This window comes from Vipera berus (assembly GCF_964194415.1).
Source record: "Vipera berus genome assembly, chromosome: W".
In the NCBI taxonomy this organism is placed as follows: Eukaryota; Metazoa; Chordata; class Lepidosauria; order Squamata; family Viperidae; genus Vipera; species Vipera berus.
Genome location: NC_138210.1, coordinates 65,385,771 through 65,410,524, shown reverse-complemented (window position 1 = coordinate 65,410,524; position 24,754 = coordinate 65,385,771). Strand labels below are relative to the sequence as shown.

Here is a 24,754-nt window from a genome sequence, read left to right as displayed (position 1 = left end):
AATTGGGTTGCACAATTAGAGAAAGCCACATTTTGTCGCTTTCAAATTTATGGAACAGGGAGAGGGAATTTTACAATTTGAGAAAGAATGAGGATCTACGTCGGCTTTTTAGCAAAGCAGCCTTTCAAAAACTCAGTGTTTCTAAGTGCACTGGCTGGGGATAAGGGGAGAACTGGTTGAGGATGAGGGGTATTGCAGTTATACCCACATGGAGGACAGCTAAATGAATGAGAGCGGTTTTATAGCTTCTAGGAATGGAATGTTGTGTGTTGGTTTGGGCATTTTTTTTAAAAAAGTCCTTGAATAATATGGGAACGTTTCAAGAAAAAGTAAATAAGGTATTTTCCAATAATCCCAAACTCTGTCTCTTTCTTATCCACCAGGGCTATATTGCAATAAAACAGATCAGGACAGTAAAATCAGTCTCTTACCCTTAGCACAATTGAAGTGATCAGGAAGAGCCTTGGTGGAGCAGTGGGCTGATGCCTCCTTAAGTAACACCAGCTGCCTGCAATTAGTGCAGGTTCGAGTCCCACCAGGCTCAAGGTTGACTCAGCCTTCCATCCTTCCGAGGTAGGTACAATGAGGACCCAGATTGTTGGGGGCAATTAAGCTGACTTTGTAATAATGCCGCTTGGGGTGTGTGTGAAAGCCCTAACGAGCAGGCATATACATAGAATGAAGGCTACTGCTAAGCTTGTAAGCCGCCCTGAGTCTTCGGAGAAGGGCGGGATATAAATGTAATAAAAAATAAAAAATAAATAAATAAGGTGGGGGCAAAAAAGAGTGAGGTTTTTCTCCCGCCCCAATAAGTGAATTTTGAACAATGCCCCAGGTGTTATACAGATAGTCCTCGGCTTACAACAGTTTATTTGAAATTACAACAGGACTGAAAAAAATGACCGTTTGTCACGGTTACAACCACTGCAGCATCCCCATGCTCACGTGATCAAAATTCAGATGCTTGGCAACTGACTCATATTTATGACAGTTGCAGTGTCCCGGGGTCACGTGTGATCCCATTTTGCGACCTTCTGACAAGCCAGGTCCAATGGGGAAGCGAGACTCACTTAACAACCTGTGTAACTAATTTAACAACTGCAGCGATTCATTTAATAACTGTGACCAGACAGGGTTATAAAATGGGGCAAAACTCACTGAACAAACGTCTCACTTAGCGACAGAAATTTTAGCCTCAATTGTGGTCGTAAGTCGAGGACTACCTGTAAATGCCATATTCCCACTGGTTAGGTAGTAGGGATACCGTGCAATATTCAATCTCCTTTTGCAACCTTGAATGGGATAAAAAAAACATCCAGATGGCAAACGATTGTTTCTGTATCAATGCCTTTTTTTTAAAAAAAAAAGTCAAGAACCATCTTTGTCTTAAAATGTAATACATACTTATATATATATATATATTTATTTTAGAGATATAGATATTTATCTTATATATAAAATAGCACTTTCTTATATTTTACAAAACAGAAAATGAAACCCCGAAAGCCATACGATCTCATCCTTCGGTTCATCGTTCCTCTTGACGAAAACAAAACAAAACAACATAAAATAAAGGATAGGATTAAAATCCTAGCCCCCCCCCCTGCCCTGCCCCCCCCCCAACAAAACTCTAAAGTAAACCCAGAGAAGCCCCAATTTCCACCACCACCACCCCCCAAAAAAAATTGCGGTTGTGATTTCCCCATTTTCGTTTGCCCTGAGATGGGGAGGGAGGGGGGAGGAACTCGGCCCCAGTCTGCCTAACCACCCGGACAGCAGGGAGCAAGCAAAGAACGAGCTCTGTAGAGGCCAAAGGTGTGGCATGGCTGAGTGTCAGTGTGGGTTGTTGTCACGGTGGTTGGATACACATGGCTTAGTAGACAGACAGGGGGAGGGCTTCAGTCAGCCTTGCTTTTGGGAGAGATGGCGGAGACACCGTTAGCGTAAGTGGAGGCTTGGGCAGGCTTGGGCAGAGCGCAGGCTGGAGGGGGACGCAGGTACGTGCTGAAGAGGCGGGCGTAGTCGGGGTGATGAAGAGAGAAGTCCTGGAATTCACCTGGTTACGGAAAAGGAGAAAACAAAGCACGTTGTTACAAAAGGACTCCCAATGGTGGCATCACAAGAGGCTAAGTCCCTCTTGAACCAAGCATGGTTCTAGATGAACCACAGGAAGATCCCGAAGGGTGTAATTCCAAAAGCCAACTGGATTTTCTTGGTTTCTTTGAAAACATTTCTCTTCTCATCCAAGAAGCTTCTTCAGTTCTAGCGGACTGGTGGGGAATGGAATGATTTTTATTCTTTGCAGTCTTTTTTTGTTCGTTAACTCTCCTGAGAGTCGCTAAGGCCACTTGGGGGGTTTATCTGGACCCTCAGAGTCACCTGAATCAGAGTTGAAATGGGTGTGGAACCTTCTTGGGAATGCTGAAAGGACTGTGTTATAGACAGGAAGCAGGCGATGTTTCTTAACAGAGGGGGATGTTCAGTTTTAACATAGATGGCCTCTTTGACCCCTCTTTCAAATCAGTGGTCCTCTCTGTCCAGAATTTCAAAGAAAAAATCCAGAAAGTCCAGTTGTCTTTTGGAATAGCACTTTTGGGACAACTATGACCCGGATGGTTGAGAATCTCCAAAGACATCGGAGCAACAGAATGCTCTGTAATTTCTATCATAATTGGCTTGCCACTGTGGATTTTCTAGGATGTGTTTTTGACTTCCTAGCCTAGAAATTATTCCGTGGTTTCCCCTCCAAGGACCAAGAAGGTCAAACCCTAGGCTTTTTTTTTTTCAACATCAGCCCAGATCACTTACGGGTTGATCCAGGCAAAGATGCCACACATCCAGTTCAGCCCCTGCTGAAAATGCCTGGGAATTTTTTATGGCAACAGTACAGAAATGCGTTTGCCATTTGCTTTCTTCCAGGATGTTTTTCAGACTGCCCAACCTAGCCTACAGCCCTGAGACATGGGAGCAGTCGTCTATCTAATGACTAGCCAGGTGCAACTCGGCTCCGCTCTTTTTTGTGATCAGTCAAACTCAATTTAGGCCCAAAGCCAGTTGGGTGACTTTGAGCCAGTCCCTCTCTCTCAGTCCTTTAAAGAAGGCCATGGCACACCCCTCCCAAAAATGTTGCCAAGAAAACTGCAGGGTTCTTCTGAAGTGACCTGTCAACCACCACCTTCTATAATATGGAGCCTACATTTTAGAGCTCACATGTGGACAGCCATTTCTCCTCTTTCTTGAGTACCTTTCTTATTGCTTCTGTTGTGATTCAGGGTCAGCCTGTGGGTTCGGCAGTTGGGTCGGACGATTCAGAGGAGGAGGAGGAGGGGGGTGTTGGAGAGCTTGCTGAGGATAGTATTGAGGCTCCGCAGAGCCCTCAGCCAGGCCCCTCTCATCTGGTTACGACACAGACCCAGCTGTGTGAGCCTGACAGCGTGGATGAAGATGACCCACAGCTGGCCCTGTTCAAGGACGCCCGACGCAGGAGGCAGTCAAGCAGGAGTAAACAGAGGAAGGCAATGGGGCACCTCGGAAGGAGGCAGACAGAAGCCACGCCCTGAACTGTTTAAAAGGGGAATGTGTGGGAGGGCTGGTTTGCTGAAGGCAACCGTTTGAATAGCTCCTGTTTCATGGTTCGTGTTTTGTTTTGCTGTTTGCTTTTGTGTCCATAAATTTGGCAGGCTTAGTTCCAGCCTCTTGCCTTCTTGTAAAGGGGTTGTCCCTGCCTTTTCTGCAGGGCTGGTAGTAGGCTGGTACAGAACAGCTTCCATGGTTAGAGGAACAGGCAACCAGAGGCCATATTTTTAACTTAAGATCTCCTACAGCCACAGGTAGTTGATAATGATACTTCAGGCATCCGTAGAGCTCTCTGAGCTTGGTTGTTTTCTTGCAGACATTTTATTACCCGAACTAGGTCACATCTACTCTGCACTGATAATGTTACCTAGTTTGGGTAAGGGAATGTCTGCAAGAAAACAACCAAGCTCAGAGAGCACCAAGGACCCATTTCAACCCTGAGCTACAAATGTTTCCTTCAATGATTCGTTCAATTTTTGGGGTGTCTGTTGAGGGTATCGAAAGAGAAAATGGACATACTAGGCTTAAAAGAAGCCAAACAAGTGTATTTCTGCCCACATTTCCTTCCATACTGCAACTTAAATGAATGAACCTTTATGGTCAAAGTACAACCATGTATACATTGAGATTGGCTGAGCCTCCCTTCGTGCCCCCACCCCCAACTTACAGTGACACAAACCTTCCATCTTATTACACCATGTGAGCTAATTGCACAACACACCGGCCTCGCAAGTCAATCATGCATAAAGTTTATAAAATTATTTCCCGTTCAAAAGCCAAACAGCCCATGGATAAAAGCTGTTCTTCAGCCTGTTGGTACGGCTGGCTATACTCCTATATCTCCTACCCGATGGTAGGAGAGTAAAGAGATACCGTCCAGGGTGTGAGTCATCCCTGAGATTTTTGGATAACTATAAATGGAAGAGTTGCTGTTTAAACCTAGAAACTTGATCCTGGAGGTCTCCATGGCCTACAGAAACAAAGTTCGGTGTGGGGCATATGGCCTAAGAGCTGCCCAAAACTTTCTCATCAAAATCTGCTTCCCTCATAAGGCTTCCATATCATATCAGTGGCCAGAAAAATAACAGCCTTCCTCTTTCTCAGCTCCTCATATCCATCTGTTTCTCTCTTCCATGACTTGCTGTGTGGATTTTGAATATCCTTTGGATGACCTACTACTACTGTGCACAGTTGAGGGTTTCCTTCCCATCCTAAGAGTTCTTCTCCCTGCCCCATTCTCACCAAGGGTAAGCCCGTCCCGGCTGTGGTCCTCGGTGCAGAGTCGGCCATAGAGTTCAGCTCCATCCACAACTGGAGTGCCCAGCAAGAGGCGCAAAATGGCACAGAATCCATCTTGGTGCAGACAAGAGCTTCCTGTCGTGGTCTCCACCTCAGAGAATAGCTGGTTGACAGGGAAGGGGCCAATAAATACATGACTATAAATCATATTAGCACTTTATTGTAATTCAATAATAAATAAGAGATTGATTGGCAAAGGGATGAAATTGATAGCTAGATAGTTCACAAAACCTATCTAGCTCCACCTTCTTCAAATCTTGTGCCCCTGATTTGCTACAGACTCTGTTGATCTTTTCTTCAGAAGTCCATGCTGATGTCCTCCATGTCTTCCATTGCTAACTATTCTGTGTCTACCTACTTGTTCCTTTCCATACTTTTGACCTTTTCACCGATAAAATATTCTGGATGTCGGGCTTCACCCAACATCCAGAACTGGAACCACTCCAGGAAATTCACAAGAATCCAATACAGGTATTCCTCAACTTACAACAGTTTGTTTAGTGTGTGGTTTTGTACATTTGTGTGTGGTTTGCTTGCTGCACAGTAGCAGATAAGAAAATGCTCCAGAGGGTCATTACCATTGCCCAGAGGATTATTGGATGTCCTCTCCTCCCCCCTCGCCCCCCGGATGAAATGTACAGTTCCCGTTGTCTTAGGAAAGCTCAAAATATTCTTAAAGACCCATCTCATCCCGGACATTCTTTTTTTTTTAACTATTACCATCTGGCAGATCGTACAGGATAATAAAAACAAAGAAAAATAGGCTGAAAAATAGTTTTCATCCCAGAGCTGTAACCATATTAAATACCACAGTCTAATGCAACATTGAAGTGCAATATTAGGGGCAGTGCAATGGTGAATAGAATGTGAAGGATGTGTGTTTATAAAGTATGTTCTTATTTGTGGTTTTTACTTGTGTGGAGTGGTGCACTGTAAGGTAAAGGTAAAGGTTCCCCCGCACATGCATGCTAGTCGTTTCCGACTCTAGGGGCCGGTGCTCATCTCCGTTTCAAAGCCGAAGAGCCAGCGCTTGTCCGAGGACGTCTCCGTGGTCATGTGGCCGGCATGACTAGACGCCAAAGGCGCACGGAACGCTGTTACCTTCCCACCACAGTGGTCCCTATTTTTCTACTTGCATTTTTACGTGCTTTCGAACTGCTAGGTTGGCAGAAGCTGGGACGAGTAACAGGCGCTCACTCTGCTACACGGCACTCGGGATTCGACCCGCCAAACTGCCGACCTTCAGATCGACAAGCTCAGCGTCCCAACCCACTGAGCCACCGCGTCCCTCGGTGCACTGTAGACAGCACTTAATTTTGTTGTGAGTTACACAATGACAATAAAGATATTCTATTCTATTCTATTCTATTCTATTCTATTCTATTCTATTCTATTCTATTCTATTCTATTCTATTCTATTCTATTCTATTCTATTCTATTCTATTCTATTCTATTCTATTCTATTCTATTCTATTCTATTCTATTCTATTCCATTCCATTCCATTCCATTCCATTCCATTCTTGACTGTTCGAAGTTACAACAGAATTGAAAACTGACTTATGACTGTTTTTTCACACTTATGACCATTGCAGCATCCCCATGGTCACATGATCAAAAAAAAATCATGCTTGCCAACCGATTCATATGACGGTTGCAGTGCAACCCCCCCTTTTGCAGCCTTCTGGCAAGCAAGATCAATTGGAAGCCAGATTCATTTAACAACTGTGTTAACTAACTGAACAACTGCAGTGATTCACTTGACAACTGTGGCAAGGAAAGCTGTAAAAGGGGCAAAACTCACTTAACAACTGTCTTGCTTAGCAACAGATAGGTTGGGTTCAGTTGCTGATCCTAAATTCAGGGCTATCTGTAATTTCTGACAAGTGATGTTTACAAAGTTAAAAAAGGTAAAAGTTCCCCCGCACATGCGTGCTAGTCATTTCCGACTCTAGAGGCCGGTGCTCATCTCCGTTTCAAAGCCGAAGAGCCAGCGCTTGTCCGAGGACGTCTCCGTGGTCATGTGGCCGGCATGACTAGACGCCAAAGGCGCACGGAACGCTGTTACCTTCCCACCGGAGTGGTCCCTATTTTTCTACTTGCATTTTTACGTGCTTTCGAACTGCTAGGCTGGCAGAAGCTGGGACGAGTAACAGGCGCTCACGCTGCTACGCGGCACTCGGGATTCGACCCGCCAAACTGCCGACCTTCTGATCGACAAGCTCAGCGTCCTAACCCACTGAGCCACCGGAAAAGGAAAAAATTCTAGGGAACAGCTGTGTTTGAAGAACGAGCTCTATTTAGAGAAACGCTATTCAAATCCATCTGCATCTTTTCCTTCCTGTCCTCCCCTCTTGCACATAAGGGCGGGATTTTCCCCTTTCCCTTGTTTTGCAATGGTCAGATTTGCCATCAGCTGTACTTCACTGACAGTGTGAAAATTCTCTCCCTACACATGAGGAGGCATAAAAAACTTTTTGAGTTGAGCTTACTCTGGAAGATTTTATGGATCGGTCCCTGTCATTTTCTTAACAGCAATACGAAAGGGTCTTCTCCTCCTTCTCCTTTCCCTGGCATGTTCTGGTGCTCCCTGCCCCAGTACTAACTCAGTGTTTCTCAACTTGAAAGTGTGAGGACTTCAACTCCCACAATCCCCTGGGCAGTAGAGATCCAAGTCCTTGCTAAACATCTCGCTGGCCTTCTGCAAGCTCATTTCCTTTGCCCCTCAAAGATAATCAGAGCCATTACCTCAAAAGCCCGACGTGTCAGCTGCTGTGGGTCATTTTCTCCTTGTAAAGCTTCCAGGGCTAAGGCCACTTCCCGGGCATCCATGTTTCCATTGGAATCCTGGGAATCAATGCAGGAAAGTACGAAAGAGTTGCTGAAGTGCAGGGAAGGCAAAGGGCAAAAGAAGAAAAGCAAAGCCACTCTAGCTTATGCACATAGTACAGATAGTCCTCGACTTACAACCGTTCATTTAGTGACTGTTCGAAGTTAAAACAGCACTGAGAAAAGTGAGTTATGACCATTTTTCACACTGATGACCATCACAGCCTCCCCATGGTCACATGATTTACATTCTGATGCTTTTCAACTGGCTTCTATTTATGATGGTCTCCCAGGGTCATCTTGATCATCTTTTGCGACCTTCTGACAAGGAAGGTTGATGGGGAAGCCAGATTCGCTTAACAACCATGTGACTAACCATGACAGTGATTCACTTAACAACTGTAGCAAGCAAAGCTGTAAGATGGGGCCAAACTCACTTAACAAATGTGTTTCACTTAGCAACATACATTCTGGGCTCCGTTGTGGTCTTAAGTAGAGGACTACCTGTAACAACATTTCAACCAAGGCCAACGTTGCATTTAATGATAATGCAGAGACTTCTCGGTAATGGGATGAAATTTTAAGGTTCAACTAGTTTTGCAGTGAATTCTCCAACGTTTGAATAATCATTCCTATTTTATTTTTATTTTATTTTAATTTAATTCCATTTATATCCCGCCCTTCTCCGAAGACTCAGGGCGGCTTACAAGCTTAGCAGTAGCCTTCATTCTATCTATATGCCTGCTTATTAGGGCTTTCACACGCACCCCAAGCGGCATTATTACAAAGTCAGCTTACTGCCCCCAACAATCTGGGTCCTCATTTTACCTACCTCGGAAGGATGGAAGGCTGAGTCAACCTTGAGCCTGGTGGGATGCGAACCTGCACTAATTGCAGGCAGCTGGTGTTACTTAAGGAGGCATTAGCCCACTGCTCCACCAAGCAGTCCTAACCCATCAGGGAACCTCTCCATAGAGGTAATCCTTGACTTACGACCAATCACTTAGTGACCACTCAAAGTGATGATGGTCCTCCCCTGGGCTACTTATAACCTAAATTTGAAGTTTTGATGGTCAGGACTTATCTGTGGTCACAGGATTGCATTTTGGGCATTTGGCAACCAGCCCACATTTACAGCCGTTTGCAGCATCTTGTGGTGACGTGACCGCAATTTAGCAATAGCAATAAGACTTTACAGCCCTCTCTAAGGTTACAGAGTCAATATGTGCCCCCCCCCCAACAATCTGGGTCTTCATTTTACCGACCTTGGAAGCCTGGGTCAACCTTGAGCCGGTGAGAATTGAACTGCTGGCAGTCGGCAGAATTAGCCTGCAATATTATACTCTAACCATTGCACCACCACGGCTCTACAATGATCTATGATGATCTTGGCTAGAAAGAGGGATTTGCTTCCAGTCTCCAGCAAAAAAAAAAAAAAAAAAGCCCATTGCAGACAATGGGTTCACGTTTGCGTAATGACTGCTTCAAAAAAGGTTGTTAAATTGGACGTGGTCACATGGTGACCCACTAAATAATCATAATTTGAAGCTCAATGACGGTCATAAATAAGGGACTACCTGCTAATCGAATCTTTTTACGAAGCTAACCTGAGAGCAATTTGGGGGGGAAAAGAAGATTGCTCTGATTTTTGCAAAGTTTATTTATTATCAATGTTGCAAGCTTCTTCCATACAGGTAATCCTCAATTTACAACCGTTCATTTAGTGACTGAAGTGACAACGGCACTGAAAAAAGTGACTTATGACTGATTTTCACACTTATCACCATTGCAGCATCCCCATGCTCACATGATCAAAATTCGGAGGCTTGGCAACTGACTCATATTTACGATGGTTGCAGTGTCCCGGAGTCACGTGAGCTCACCTTTTGTGACCTTCTGACAAGCAAAGTCAATGGGGGAAGCCAGATTTACTTAGCAACCATGTTACTAACTTAACAACTGTGGTGATTCACTTAGCAACTGCAGCAACCAAGGTCATCAAATGGGGCAAAACCAACTTAACAACTGTCTCACTTAGCAACAGAAATTTTGGCCTCTATTGTGATCGTGAGTCGAGGATGACCTGTACTCCTCTTCCTGTTCCAGCTTACCTGCTGGAAATAGACGCAGATCTCCTCCACAGCTTTAGGACAGGCCAGTCCCAGCCAGTGGGCAAGATCACTTGGTCCCACCTGCCCCGAAGTGCCAACAGGAAGCGCATCCAAATCGTATTTGATCTCATCAGTTAGGTATCTGTTGATTGAGATAATTGGAAAGGTGAAAACCAATGAGGCTGGGAAGCTTGTCAGCCCTCTTGGCAACATCAGCCACAAGAGCCATCTCTCCGGCGCAAGAAACCAGGAGCTGGGATGGAGTTCAAAAGTACTACAAGTTTATTTCATGCTGTCTTACATGAATTCAATCCATTAAGGAATGGTCAAGCCAAACTGGCACTGGATAAGAGTCAATAGAATTCACAGGGGCTGGATTTAGATTGCTTGTGGCTACGTAAGGATTCCAAACTGATGAAGTGTTTGACATCCCCCACCCCCACAGCTCAGCCTGCTCATTTTCTACCGCATCCATATTTTCGTCTGTATAGAAAAACAATATGTTTCTTTTTTGTATCTATTGTGAACAAGAAAGCATGGGGTGGGTTGCATATGCTCAGCTCTTTGTTGTGACCAGAACAAAGGAGGGATGTGCTGGGGGAATTTGGTGGGGATATTGTTTTCTCTCAGTCCCTGGGCCATTTTTGATCTCAGCCTTTTTTTCTTTTTTGTGTGTGTGGGGGGGAGCTTCTCCCTCACAGCGAGCATCTTCCTACTCTCTTCAGATTTTTGAGAGTTACTATGGTGACAAACAATCAGAATTCTAACTTAGTTAATTCATTTCTTTCCAACATACTTTGAGGGAGGAAAGAATAACAACAAACGATTGCTTTTGTTAGTATAATACCATATCCAGTGTTATACTATATCCAGTGATAACATGTTTTCTGGAACGCAAACAAACAAAAATGCAAATTAGCTTAACTGGGATAGAATGAATTTGCCTACTCACTGAGGGAAAAGTGGGGGAGGGGATAAAAAAAAGAAATGTATTTATTTTACATGTTTACACTGTCCTCTTGGGCAGATCAGCAAATATTCCCCCCATTTCAGTGGAATTCTATTTATTTTTCCCACAGCAGTGAAGCTGAGCCCTGATTTACTTAACCGCATTTTCCTCAATTATCCCTATAATTGGTTCTTAGATCACCTTCAGTGACAGACCATGTGTGTGTGTGTGTGTGTATAGGTATATAGATATAGATACAGATATAGATAGATAGATAGATAGATAGATAGATAGATAGATAGATAGATAGATAGATAGATAGATAGATAGATAGATATAGATAGATATTAGAATTTTTCAATATAGTAACAATATACAGAACAAAAACATAGAAGAAAGAAAGGAAGGAGGAAGAAAAAGAAAGAGAAGGAAGGAAGGAAGGAAGGAAGGAAGGAAACATGCAACTGATTTTCTAGTGTGCTTCATTATATTAAGTGAAGCACACTGGAAATTACAAACCCACCAACCTGGACCATCTTGGTTCCTTCCCAGGTGTCATTCCAGTCCTACTTGATTTGTTCCTCCCAAGCAGACTTTGTGCCAATGATTACGCTATGCTAGTCAAATTTCTGATCCACTAACAGCTACCCCTCCTTTGCCAATGGATTTCCAAGAACCAGAAGGGGTACCCCAGCTGCTCCACCCTAATAGCAAGAGAGGCTGACCCATAACTTATCAAAGGAGATTTTTTTGTGTCTTGTGGCAAAGGTTGGATGAAGGATGAGATGCAACCACCAAAGCTCTTTCCTTGTCCTGGTGACCTCTCACCTGGCTTTCCGGAGAACCTTCCCCAGTTCCCAGATGCGTGGCTCCAGAGCTACTCTCAAGCATCCTACTACTGTCACTGGAAGGTTGCCCACAAATTCACAGTCTGTGGCAGGGATCCCCAGGGCTCTAGTTAAAGAAGGAGACAACATAAGGAGAAGAGTCTGGAGGGAAACAAAGATTCACCAAGCAAGATAAGAAACGTATTATCCATGTGCACCAAGAACCTGGCTTAAAGCTGCAGTAGTTTTTCCATACACCCCAGTATATTTTCCAGGTAATAAATCACAGCTTCTAGTCTCTTGCTGAGGCCATCAGGGACTTCAAGCTAGCATCCTGTAGATCAGATTCGAAGCCCAGCAAGATGGTCAAGGGAAAACCTCTGCATTGATGGATTTTGTCATAAACCTTAATGAACTGGCCAACTGTTCTAGACTGGTCAACTATCAAGAGCCTTGGGCTTCCTCTGCTATGAATTCAGTTTTTCCAGGTGCCTTCTCAAGTCTTCAGAGCTCAGTTTTTAGCAGCCCACGCAACCTGGACCCCAAACCAGTCACGACATCGTCTGACCATTTCTTATAATGTTGAGCCTATCCTTCCTCCTGTTGCACCCCAAACTCCCCATTTACGGAAAGCATCTCCAACTCACTTGGCCATCACTTTCTGGACATTGTTAGCATATAGTGTGGGGTTCACAGCCTCTTCGGGGCTGGGTTGATAAACTGGGAGAAACTGGAAAGGAAAAGAAAATCAGAATTAAAGGAAAATGGCGTTCTGGAGAACTGAGCTATATTACGCAAAGAAAAAAATGGCATCAACTTTAGACAAAATGTAGGCCAATCTAAAGACTAGAATCTGAGCACCCAAGGCTACATGAAATTATAATTTTTAATAGTGTGGAGCATAGAAATTCCCTTCCATTGTTTGGGGGATTGGACCTCCCACACAACATTTAAAGCGAAAGTGTGACTCTAGCTCCTACAAATCATATAGAATAGAACAGAACAGAACAGAACAGAACAGAACAGAATAGAATAGTTGGAAGGGACCTTGGAGTTCTTCTAGTCCAACCCCCTTCTCAGGCAGGAAACCCTACCATTTCAGACAAATGGTTGTCCGATCTCTTCTTAAAAACTTCCAGTGTTGGTGCATTCACAACTTCTGGAGGCAAGTTGTTCCACTGGTTAATTGTTCTAACTGTCAGGAAATTTCTCCTTAGTTCTACGTTGTTTCTCTCCTTGATTAGTTTCCATCCATTGCTTCCTGCCCTTTCCTTAGGTGCTTTGGAGAGAATAGCTTGACTCCCTCTTCTTTGGGGCAAACCCTGAGATATTGGAAACCTGCTATCATGTCACCCCTGGTCCTTCTCATCATTAAACTAGACATACCCAATTCCAGCAAAAGTTCTTCATATGTTTTAGCCTCCAGTCCCCTAATCGTGTTTGTTGCTTTTCTTTGTACTCTTTCTAGAGTCTCAACATCTTTTTTACATCATAGTGTACAAAACTGGATGCAGTATTCCAAGTGTGGCCTTACCAAGGCATTGTAAAGTGGTATTAACACTTCACATGATCTTGATTTTATCCCTCTGTTAATGCAGCCTAGAACTGTGTTGGGTTTTTTGGCACTTTGGACAAAGTACAGTTCATTACTTTGAAGCAGAAAAGGCACCAAGGGATCACCCCAAGAGGAATGATCACAAACTCCCCATCTTTCTTGTTACCTCTACTTCTACAGTCGTGCAAGGCTGAGATGCAGTCAACCAGATGACTTTTAACCTGGAAGAAGAAATGGAAGATGACTCAGACTTGGTCTCACTGACATGAGGTATACACATAATCAGCCACTATTATAAAACCATTATTAAAAACTTACACTCCAGGTCCTCTCCATGCCCAGGTGGTTGAATCCTGTAAAAAAAGGAGGTATTTAGTTTTATCAAACTAAGTGGCATTGTCCATAAGGGGGATGTAATATAACAAGTCCATAATGGTCCATAATAGAGATCCATATAATCCATAATGGGGACATATCACCGGAGAAAGAAGAAATTAATCTTCAACTGCTTCTCCACTACCAATTTTATAAGCACTAATAAATGTACTGTCAACATCCAGCTCAAGAATCCAAATAAAACTCCAGGTTCATTCCATCCCCGAAAATCTTATTGCTTAATGAATACACTGTGTGGTTATGTTGAAGCAAAACTAACTCTGAGGTTCCAACACCAATTCATAAACTTAATAATTTTCTTAGCCAAACCCCCAACTTCTTATGTAGTCCATATAAACAAGTTTACTTTGTTATGGGAACCGTCTGCTTCAAATCCACACCTATTCTGGTGTCCTTGAAAAGGCTTCAGGCTCTCACAGTCTTCAGCTGAATTGTAGAAGTTTCGTTTCTCCATCTAACCCACTTGAAAGTAACACCTCCCCCCTTAATCTAAAAGCAAGTTGAAACACAGAGGCACGTAGCTGCCAAAGTTTCATCCTTGACATGTACATTAAGTTAAACATTATGTAGCTTAATATTTTCTAAACCAGGGGTCCCCAACCCCCAGTCCATGGACCGACACTGGGCCACAGCATGCCAGAAACCAGTCCGTGCAAACAGGCGAAGCCCGATCCACGGGATGCAGGCAGCATGCAAAACCACACTCCCTCCAGTCCGTGGAAAAACCTCTCTCCACGGAACTTGTCCCTGGTGCCCAAAATGTTGGAGCTGCTGTACTAGACAAGCCAGCTTCAGAAATTCAGACAAGAAACTCAGCCAGCCCTCTCTGGCATCAGGTACAGATAAGTCTTTTGACTTAAGCTGTTGGTTTAGCGACCATTCAAAGTTACAACGGCAACGAAAGAAAGTAATTTACAACTCATATTCATACATGTGACCGTTGCAGTCTCCATGGTTACGTGATCAAAATTTGAGTACTTGGCAACTTGCAAGTATTTATCGTATTTTAGAATTATAAGGTCATGTGATCTTCATATGCAACCTTCCCTGAGGGCTTCCAACAGAAAAAGCCAACTTGGAGGGGAGGGCTAGATAGCTTAATGATTATGTGACTTGCTAAACAACTGCAGTGGTTCACTTAACAACTGTGGCCCCCAAAAAGGTTGTAAAATTGGTCGCAATTCATTTAACAATCATCTTGCTTAGCATCAAAATTCTGATCCTAACTGAGGCTGTAAGTTGAGGACTATCTGTAATTATTACAATGCTAAGACTCCTAAAGTTCTTGGAAACTCACCAGAGAGTTGGGGTAACGAATGAGGACTGGCTGAATGGGAACACCAGATATGAAGGCACCTGAGAACATAAAGCACACATGCTCAAGATTTACTCATCTGGCGTGGTATTTCTGTGGTTAAGATGCTGGGCTTGTCAGCTGGAAAGCCGTCAACCCAGGTTCAAGACCCGAGCACCGTGGGATGGGATGAGCTCCTGTCTTCACTCCAGCTCCTGCCAACCCAGCAGTTTGAAAGCATGCAAACGAGAGTAGATAAACAGGTACCACTTTAGTGGGAAGGTAACAGTGCTCCACGACGTCATACTGGCCACATGACTGTGGAAATGTCTTTGGACCGTGCTGGCTCAATGGCCTTGAAATGGAGATGAGCACTGCCCTTTACAGTTGGCAATGGCTAGCGGAGTAAAATTTTATCTGAGTGCTGAAGGTGAATCTAAGGTACATATATTTTAAGGTTGAAGGATGAGGATACTCACAAGCTTTTCACCCAAATCAACTCTGAGAAAAACTCTTCCCCCCCTTTTTTCAGTTTTCCAAAGAGATTAAAAGATAAAGGTTCCCCCGCACATGCTAGTCGTTTCCGACTCTAGGGGCCGGTGCTCATCTCCGTTTCAAAGCCGAAGAGCCAGCACGTGTCCAAGGACGTCTCCATGGTCATGTGGCCGGCATGACTAGACGTCAAAGGCGCACGGAACGCTGTTACCTTCCCACCGTAGTGGTCCCTATTTTTCTACTTGCATTTTTTACGTGCTTTCGAACTGCTAGGTTGGCAGAAGCTGGGATGAGTAACAGGCGCTTACTCTGTTACGCGGCACTCGGGATTCGACCCGCCAAACTGCCGACCTTCTGATCGACAAGCTCAGCGTCCTAACCCACTGAGCCACTGCGTCCCTCCAAAGAGATTAGACTTCATCTAATTGGCAACCCTGTCTACTTTTCAAAGCAGGCACTGAAAGGCCCTAATTGGTAGTCTCTTGTGTCAATCATAAAAGTTGTCTTTTTCATTGATTAGTTTAAGGCAGAGCAATCTTCAATGCTAATGAATTGGATCTGTAACTCAATCCATTGTTTTTACACCTATTGAACAGGTTTGCTGATGCCTTACCTGGTTTAAACTTCAGTAAGGCTTTTTTGTTTGAGCAGGTCCCCTCAGGATAGAAAAGTACCTGGAAAAAGAGGTCATACAAATCAAGAGAGGAGCCCCAAACACACACACACACACACAATTTAATGGATCCGGTCTTCCAACAAGTTTTACCTGTGGCCATTTGCCCTGGGATGTTGCTCGTTTCTTCACTTCCTCCACTACTTTCTTGCGAGAGGCTGGATCATGGCGGGAGACCAAGATAGCCTGATTGAATCTCAGCAGGGCTGGAGAGAATGAACACATGGGGAAGACATGAATAAGTTGTTGCAAATCTTTTGACTCACTGCTAAGGCAGTTGGCCTGAGAAATCTTTTCCCAAAGGATGGAATACAGGTAGTCCTCAACTTACAACAATTTGTTTAGTGACTGAAGTTACAACAGCACTAGAAAAAAAATGACTTAGGACTATTTTTCACACTTATGATCATTGCAGCATCCCCAGGGTCACATGATCAAAATTTAGATGCTTGGCAAACCGACTCATATTTATGATGGATGCAGTGTCCTGGGGTCACGTGATCCCCTTTTGTGACCTTCTGACAAGCAAAGTCAGATTCACTTAACTACTGTGTTATTAGCTTAACAACTGCACTGATTCACTTAACAGGTCATATAATGAGGCAAAATTCACTTAACAACTGCCTCACTTAACAGCTGAAATTTGGGATACAAATGTGGACGTAAGTCAAGGACTATTGTACGGCATTTGCTTCTTGAAATCCAAAGCTGTCAGTGGAATGAATTCTTTCTAAGTTGATAAAACACCTGCTGGATCAGTCCAAAGGTTCGTCTCATTTTTACGGAATGACAATGATAAAATCAGCACAAGATTAATGACGGTCTTGGAGCAAATAAATCAGGGCGACCAAAATTCAAGCCATGACAGTCTATGGAGACTCTCAGTCATCCAGGTCACGGTTGTCCCAAAGGTGCTTTTTCACGATGCAACTACACTTCCTTTTCTCTCCTTGAAGACGTTTGGCTTCTCATCCAAGAAGCTTCTTCAGCTCTGACTGGATGGTCGGGAACAGAAGGATTTATACTCCTTGCAGACAGCTGGTCATTTGCATTCTTTTAGAGCAGGGCTGTGAAACTGCTGGCCCGTGGGCTGGATGCGTCAACCGGAAGCCGTGCCCACCCCATTGCTGGCAATGGCAAAACCGTCCCGATACATTGCGCGACGTCACGAATTTGACATGTCTGTTTTAGAGAATCATTGAGGCCATCTCTGTCAAAATTGAACAGCCCTCTCTCAACAGAGGGGATACGACATCATCTATCTCCAATCTACAACACAGTCCTTTCAACCGTTCCAAGAAGGCTCCACACCCATTGGCACCATCCAGGTGACCCTGAAGGCACAGATAAGCCTCCAGGTGACCTCAACAACTCTCCAAAAGAATAGAAATGACCAGCTGTCTGCAAGGAACATAAATCCTTCCATTCCCCACCATCCGGTCAGAGCTGAAGAAGCTTCTTGGATGAGAAGTGAAAGATCTGCAGAGAGAAAAAAACGGAAGTCCAGTTGCCAAGCCATGACAGCATTCACTACTACTTGACAATGGCAAAGATAGATAGATACGCCAACCCTTTGCTGCCATCTTACCGATCAGCTGGATCTTTGCAGCCACAATAAGGCAGACTTAGTGAACATCTAAACCCACAAATCTTATTCCGTTAAGCATTTGAGGGTGAAATCGAGCTTCACTCCAAGAGCAGGGAAGTTGTGTTGCATGGAGTGAGAAGGAAGCACCTAGTTTAGAAGCATAATTTAATTTAATTGATATGAAGTCTGAAGAGCAAATTCCTCCCGCTTGAGCACTGATGACGTTACCTAGTTTGGGTAATGAAACGTCTGCAAAAAAAATAACCAAGCTCAGAGAGGACCAAGGACCCCTCAGTTCCATCCCTCACTGCAGTCCAATATTTTAAGTACTGTATTTTTTTCACCCTACAAAACTGAGGTGATTGAGAGGGGACTTTACTCAGTGGGAAAAAAATTATACATGATGTGGATACAAAGGGACAAAGAGAAGGTCTCTTTCCCTTCCTCAAGGATTAGAACCAGAGGCCACTCAGTGAATCTGATACTTGGATGAATCTGGAAAGACAAAGAATTTTTTTCCCCCCTCAGGGAGAGAACCAACCTAGAAGGAGAAAATTGGTGACAGAACAGTTAGCCAGTGGAACTGCTTGCCTTCAGAAATTGTGGGTCCCAGATCCCTCCGAACTCTTGTTATTCTGTTAAACTACTCACTGCAGTCACCATTGCAGATATCCTCACAGTCATGAGGACTAGAATCCCAGAGGTTCCATTTCAGAATGGATTAAAATCTCCAGAAAGCCAAAGTCTAAACCAAATGGTCTTGCAAGGTGTACCAGATGCAGTGGATGAAAAACGTCCAAAGGTAAGATCTAAGAAGATGTTCAGTCATCCAGGTCATAGTTATCCCAAAGGTGCTTTTTCAGGAGACAACTGGACTTTCTTGTTTTTATTCTGAAGACGTTTTCGCTTCTCATCCAAGAGGCTCCTTCAGCTTTGACTGGGTGGCGGACAATGGAAGGACTTATACTCCTTGTATGTGTGTGTGTGTGTGTGTATTTATAAAGGTAAAGGTAAAGGTTCCCCCGCACATGCGTGCTAGTCGTTTCCGACTCTAGGGGCCGGTGCTCATCTCCGTTTCAAAGCCGAAGAGCCAGCGCTTGTCCGAGGACGTCTCCGTGGTCATGTGGCTGGCATGACTAGACGTCAAAGGCGCACGGAACGCTGTTACCTTCCCACCGTAGTGGTCCCTATTTTTCTACTTGCATTTTTACGTGCTTTCGAACTGCTAGGTTGACAGAAGCTGGGACAGGCGCTCACTCTGTTATGCGGCACTCGGGATTCGACCCGCCAAACTGCCGACCTTCCGATCGACAAGCTCAGCGTCCTAACCCACTGAGCCACCGCGTCCCTAAATCCTTCCATTCCCCACCATCCAGTCAGAGCTGAAGGAGCCTCTTGGATGAGAAGCGAAAAAGTCTTCAGAATAAAAACAAGAAAGTCCAGTTGCCTCCTGAAAAAGAACCTTTGGGGCAAGATCTACTGCCTACGTGGTTCTCCTTGTCCTTCCCACCCCACCCCCAGCTAAGTTAAGCAGCCTTACCTCCAATGACTGGTACGTGGAGATTCTCCGTGCGCGACACCACCTTGGGAAGATCACAGGGCAGCAAAATAATTGGGTCAAAGAAGGTAGAGTGAGGAGCGGCCACCAGGATGGGCGCTTGGAGCCGGGATGCCATCTGACCTCGCACCCGGATCCGCATGAACCCAAGCAAGAAAAACATCAGGCGACTCAGCCAGTAGACCGAACCATGAGCAACTGTGCTGAAAAGAAGGAAGAAGAAAGGCGACAAAGGAGGAGGCATTAAGAGGACCATGGGCAACGGGCCCAAAGGAGAGCCGAGATGTCCTCCCCGCCATTACTTACTTTCTCCATCCCGAGCAGGGTTCTTGCAAGGTTTCCTCAGACAGTCCCACCACTTGCAGCAAGGCAAAGGGCCAGATAAGGAATAGGACCACAAAGGCCAACGCAACCCGGATTGGGGCCAGAATAACTCCCAGCACATAGAACTACAAGGAAAAGAAATACATTGGAAGGTGTCTCGTAAGGAGGCACCCCGATCCAGTCCCTCACTTGCTTTCCTTTCTGTTACATTTTATGCTTTGATTGGGGGGGTGTCTCTAAATTATGATTATATACCTGCGTAGTTTGCAAAAGCTACAGAATACAGAAAACAAGAGTTGGAAGGGACCTTGGAGGTCTTCTAGTCCAACCCCCTGATCAGGCAGGAAACCCTATATCATTTCAGACAAAGGGTTGTCCAGTCTCTTTTTAAAAGCTTCCAGTGTTGGAGCATCCACAACTTCTAGAGGCAAGCCGTTCCACTTATTAATTGTTCTAACTGTCAGAAAATTTCTTCTTAGTTCTAAGTTGCTTCTCTCTTTGATTAGTTTCTATCTGTTGCTTCTTCTCCTGCCTTCAGGTGCTCTGGAGAATAGCTTGACTCCCTCTTCTTTGTGGCAGCCCCTGAGATATTGGAACACTGCTATCATGTCACCCCGAGTCCTTCTCTTCATTAGACTAGACATACCCAATTCCAGCAACCGTTCCCTATATGTTTTAGCCTCCAGCCCCCTAATCATCTTTGTTGCTCTTCTCTGCACTCTTTCCAGAGTCTCAACATTTTTTTTACATCGTGGTGACCAAAACTGGATGTAGTATTCCAAGGGTGGCCTTACCAAGGCATTGTAAAATGATATTAACACTTCACATGATCTAGATTCTATCCCTCTGTTAATGCAGCCTAGCATTGTGTTGGCTTTTTTGGCAGCTGCAGCACACTGCTGGCTCATATTTAAGGGTTTGTCCACTAGGACTCCGAGATCCCTCTCACAGTTACTACAGTTGAGCCAGGTACCACCTGTTCTGTACCTGTATTATAATAGTACCTAAGTGTTATAACAATTAAGCAAGGACTCCCCACCCTCAGGGCCTACCACACACTTGGCAAAATAGTCTGGGCTTCTCCAGCAAAAAGAATAGTACAGAATCCAAATAAATAAGCAAACAATACTACAAATAAATGGAAAAAAATAATAAAAAATAAGATTGCAGTCATACGTAAATCAATTTGAATTTCACTATTCCGAGCCTAGATTCCCATTGCAAGTAGAGTAGTTTGGTCTAGGGATTAAGATGCTGACTAGAAACCAGGAGATTGTGAGCTGTACTCCTACCTTAGGCATGAAAGCAAGTTGGGTGACTTTGGCTCAATCACTAGGAGACAGTGAGTTCTAGTCCTGCCTTGGCTGGCTGGGTGACTTTGGCTCAATCGTTAGGAGACAGTGAGTTCTAGTCCTGCCTTGGCATGGGAGCTGGCTGGGTGACTTTGGGTCAACCGCTAGGATACAGTGAGTTGTATCCTGCCTTGGCACTGGCTGGGTGATTGTGGGCCAATCACTGGGAGACTGAGAGTTCTAGTCCCATCTTAGGCATCAAAAGTGGCTAGGTGACTTTAGACCAGTCACTCTCTCTCGGCTCAATCCACCTCACAGGGTTGTTATCGTGAGGAAAATGTGAGGAGGGAGGAATATTAGGACGTTCGCCACCTTGAATTACATATAAAGTAATAAAGGTGGGATAAAACCCAAATAAATACATCTTATTATGCCCTACGTAGCCTTAAGCCAGACATGTCAAATACAAGGCCCAGGGGCTGGATCCGGCCCGCAAAGTGGTTTCATGTGGCCCGTGAAGCCATCCTGGAAACAGTGAGGGAACGGCCCCCACTGCCTTGGCCCTGGCCCAGAGACCCTCCTTCTGCCAGAGACCCTCAGATCTGTCCCACTCCTGCCCAGGCCCCCATAAGCACCCTTGATGCGAATGATGTAGAGTTGGCCATGCCCACCCAGTAGGCTATATGCACTCTAGCCACACCCACCCAGTAGGCCACGCCCACCCTGGCCATACCCACCCGGCCCCCTGAGGGCAACTGCAGTGCTGATGCGGCCCTCAATGAAATTGAGTTTGACACCCCTGCCTTAAGCCCTTTACTTTAAGAGAACATCAGTTTGCATATATTATTTGCATAAAATGGGAAGACGGATTAACTCGGTTTCTCTGTGTTCCCCACTGCTGCTTGTTCTTCCTGACTGCCACTTGCGAAGGCAATAATAACACGTTTTTCTGCATTGCGCTTGACAAGATCATTTGTTACTTTGGAAAAGTCACTTTCTTCTGAGGGCTTAGATGTTCTCTTAGCCAAGATCTTAAAGTTGGACGAACTGATTCCCAGAGAGCCAACAGCATCTTCCTTTCCCCCCAGATCACAACAGGCACCTGCCGGGGGGGGGCAGGTCCTGTCCTGTGCAGCTTGACATCATCACATCGATCACACAAACTATGTAATTATGCAATTTGTGTTCGTCACATCGTGACTTGTAAGGGACACCTGGGGCGATAATCCTTCTCTGAACAGGAAATGGAAGTCCAGCAAGCTAAGATGGCCCAAACTGGGAGGGACTGGGATTCCCTGGGGATTTCTCTCCCTTACACGCTTTGCTGGGAAAAACAAGTTTGAGGCTGATATTATTGTTTATTGCTTCCAAATGATAAAAAACCTGAGGTTTACATTGGTCCTTGTTAATTAAAAATTCAGGATCTGGGTCGGTTTCTCTGTGCCCAGCCTACCTCGCAGGATTGTTGTGGAGAAAAATATAGGACAAGAGAGCGGTATGAATGATCTCTTGAGCTGCTGTACAAAAGCCGGGATACCGACTCGATATACAAATAAATAAACTCCATTCAAGATGGTACAGGTAGTCCTCAACTTACGACCACAATTGAGCCCAAAATTTCTATTGCTAAGTGAGACATTTGTTAAGTGGGACTTGCCCCATCTTACGACTTTTCTTGCCACAGCTGTTAAGTGAATCATTGCAGTTGTTCCATTAGTAATATGGCTGTTAAGTGAATCTGGATTCCCCATTGACTTTGCTTGTAAGAAGGTTCCAGAAGCTGATCACATGACCCCAGGACACTGCAACTGTCATAAATATGAATCAGTTGCCAAGCATCTAAATTTTGGTCATGTGACCATGGGGGCTGTTGTAATGGTTGTGAAAAACGGTCATTTTTTTCAGTGATATTGTAACTTTAAATGGTCACTAAATGAACTGTTGCAAGGCGAGGACTATCTGTAATGACTTCTCTATGGATTCCAAAGATGTCTTATTTCTAAGCCAGTTCAGATATAGAACCTGCCTCCTTTATCCAGTCTGAAATTGGAGCATGTCTCGCTTTTCAACCTGGAGTCCATATATGGATCACATCAATCACCTCATTTTCAAATGGTTTCACATGAGCCAAGGAATGTGAAGCCCATGGGTGCTTTGGTACACAATCCCTCCTCATTCAGTGGGCTTCCAAGGGCCCCCAACATTATGTAAAATTTAGTTTTAGAAGTAAAAATATACTCCATATTTCATAAGAATGCCGGTAGGAGTTGGGAATTCTTGTCCAGAATCTTGTGAAATCTTGGGGTTAGCTCACCAGAACCTCACACAATTTGGGTTCTTTTACATTTTTATTATCAGAGCATTATAAACTATGCAGATGAAGTCAGGCAAAAATTAGCCAAATCTTTGTAATACTCTCACAAAATTACAAAACAGGGTGGCTTTTTTGTTTTGTAATTGTGTAACTATTAACACAGTTTTTGTCTCTGTGGTCCCTTTGCTGGCCAGCCTCCAACACATGTCTTCTTAGGCAAGAGGTCCAGGTTGTAAATATCCAGACAGCCTGCAGAGGCAGCAAATGTTTGTGTTTTCTGTATCTCACTGCTGCCGTCTGGTGGTCAACTGATATTTTGCACCCTGTATATACTATGCCTACTTTTTCAGTTCAGTTAAGACTCAGGGGTGTAAAACTCAATTTCATTGAGGGCCGCATCAGCATTGCGGTTGCCCCCAGGGGGCCGGTTAGGTGTGGCCTGGGTGGGCATGGCCTACTGGGTGGGCGTGACTAAAGTGCGTATGGCCTACTGGGTGGGCATGGCCAGCTCTACATCGTTCACATGAAGGGTGCCTATGGGAGGCTGGGCAGGAGTGGGACAGATCTGAGGGTCTCTGGCAGAAGGAGGGTCTCTGGGCCAGGGCCAAGGCAGTGGGGGCCATTCCCTCACTGTTTCCAGGATGGCTTCACGGGCCACACGAAACCACTTTATGGGCCGGATCTGGCCCCCGGGCCTTGTGTTTGACATGTCTGAGTTAAGTCATCTTACAAGATTTTAGCCTTTCAATGAAAACAAACAAACAGAAGAAAGAGGGGAGTTACACCTTGCAGCCTTACAAGTTAAAAATCAATTTGAAAATGATTTAATGAGGGCTTTGGATGGCTATTTATTCATTTATTTTTTTATTTTAATTCCATTTATATCCCGCCCTTCTCCGAAGACTCAGGGCGGCTTACAAGCTTAGCAGTAGCCTTCATTCTATGTATATGCCTGCTTGTTAGGGCTTTCACACCACCACCCCAAGCGGCATTATTACAAAGTCAGCTTAATTGCCCCCAACAATCTGGGTCCTCATTTTACCTACCTCGGAAGGATGGAAGGCTGAGTCAACCTTGAGCCTGGTGGGATGCGAACCTGCACTAATTGCAAGCAGCTGGTGTTACTTAAGGAGGCATTAGCCCACTGCTCCACCAAGGCTATAAAGGGAGTCCTCGACTTGAGCCCAAAATTTATGTGGCCAAGTGAAACATTTGTTAAATGAATTTTGCCCCATTTCATGACCTTTCTTGCCACAGTTCTTAAGTGAATCAGTGCAGTTCTTCAGTTAGTAACACGGTCATAAAGTGAATCTGGCTTCCCCGTTGACTTTGCTTGTCAGAAGCTCGCAAAAGTTGATCACAGAATCACGGGACATTGCAACCGTCATAAATATGAGCCACTTGCCAAACATCTGAATTTTGATCTTGTGACTAACGGGGTCGTAAGTGTGAAAAATGGTCCTAAGTCATTTTTTTCAGTGCCGTAACTTTGAACAGTCACTAAATGAACTGTGGTAAGTTGAGGACCGTTTAAATTTGCACAGTAACCTCAGGCTAAACTTGGGTTGTAGCAACACCTCCGGGTGAGATTCAAGGTGCTGGTCCTTACCTATAAAGCCCTACATGGCTTAGGCCCGGGATATTTGCAGGACCGTCTGCTGCCAGGAACGATTTCC

At 44.6% G+C, this 24,754-nt stretch overlaps 1 protein-coding gene across 1 annotated transcript in view; it reads right to left on the bottom strand.

Annotated features, from left to right (window-relative positions):
- Positions 1–1,658: 1,658 nt before the first annotated feature.
- LOC308676734 (lysophospholipid acyltransferase LPCAT4-like) overlaps positions 1,659–24,754 on the bottom strand; it is a 44,548-nt gene continuing 21,452 nt past the window's right edge. Inside the window, exons 2-14 of the mRNA XM_081342739.1 lie at positions 19,455–19,597; positions 19,131–19,351; positions 16,096–16,208; positions 15,943–16,003; positions 14,838–14,896; positions 13,463–13,497; positions 13,311–13,365; positions 12,237–12,319; positions 11,591–11,716; positions 9,814–9,955; positions 7,622–7,720; positions 4,819–4,978; positions 1,659–2,056 (exon numbers count right to left, since the gene is read on the bottom strand). Coding sequence (XP_081198865.1) covers positions 1,899–2,056; positions 4,819–4,978; positions 7,622–7,720; positions 9,814–9,955; positions 11,591–11,716; positions 12,237–12,319; positions 13,311–13,365; positions 13,463–13,497; positions 14,838–14,896; positions 15,943–16,003; positions 16,096–16,208; positions 19,131–19,351; positions 19,455–19,597 — 1,455 coding nt within the window. The 3' untranslated portion in view covers positions 1,659–1,898. The remainder of the gene's footprint in view (positions 2,057–4,818; positions 4,979–7,621; positions 7,721–9,813; positions 9,956–11,590; positions 11,717–12,236; positions 12,320–13,310; positions 13,366–13,462; positions 13,498–14,837; positions 14,897–15,942; positions 16,004–16,095; positions 16,209–19,130; positions 19,352–19,454; positions 19,598–24,754) is intronic.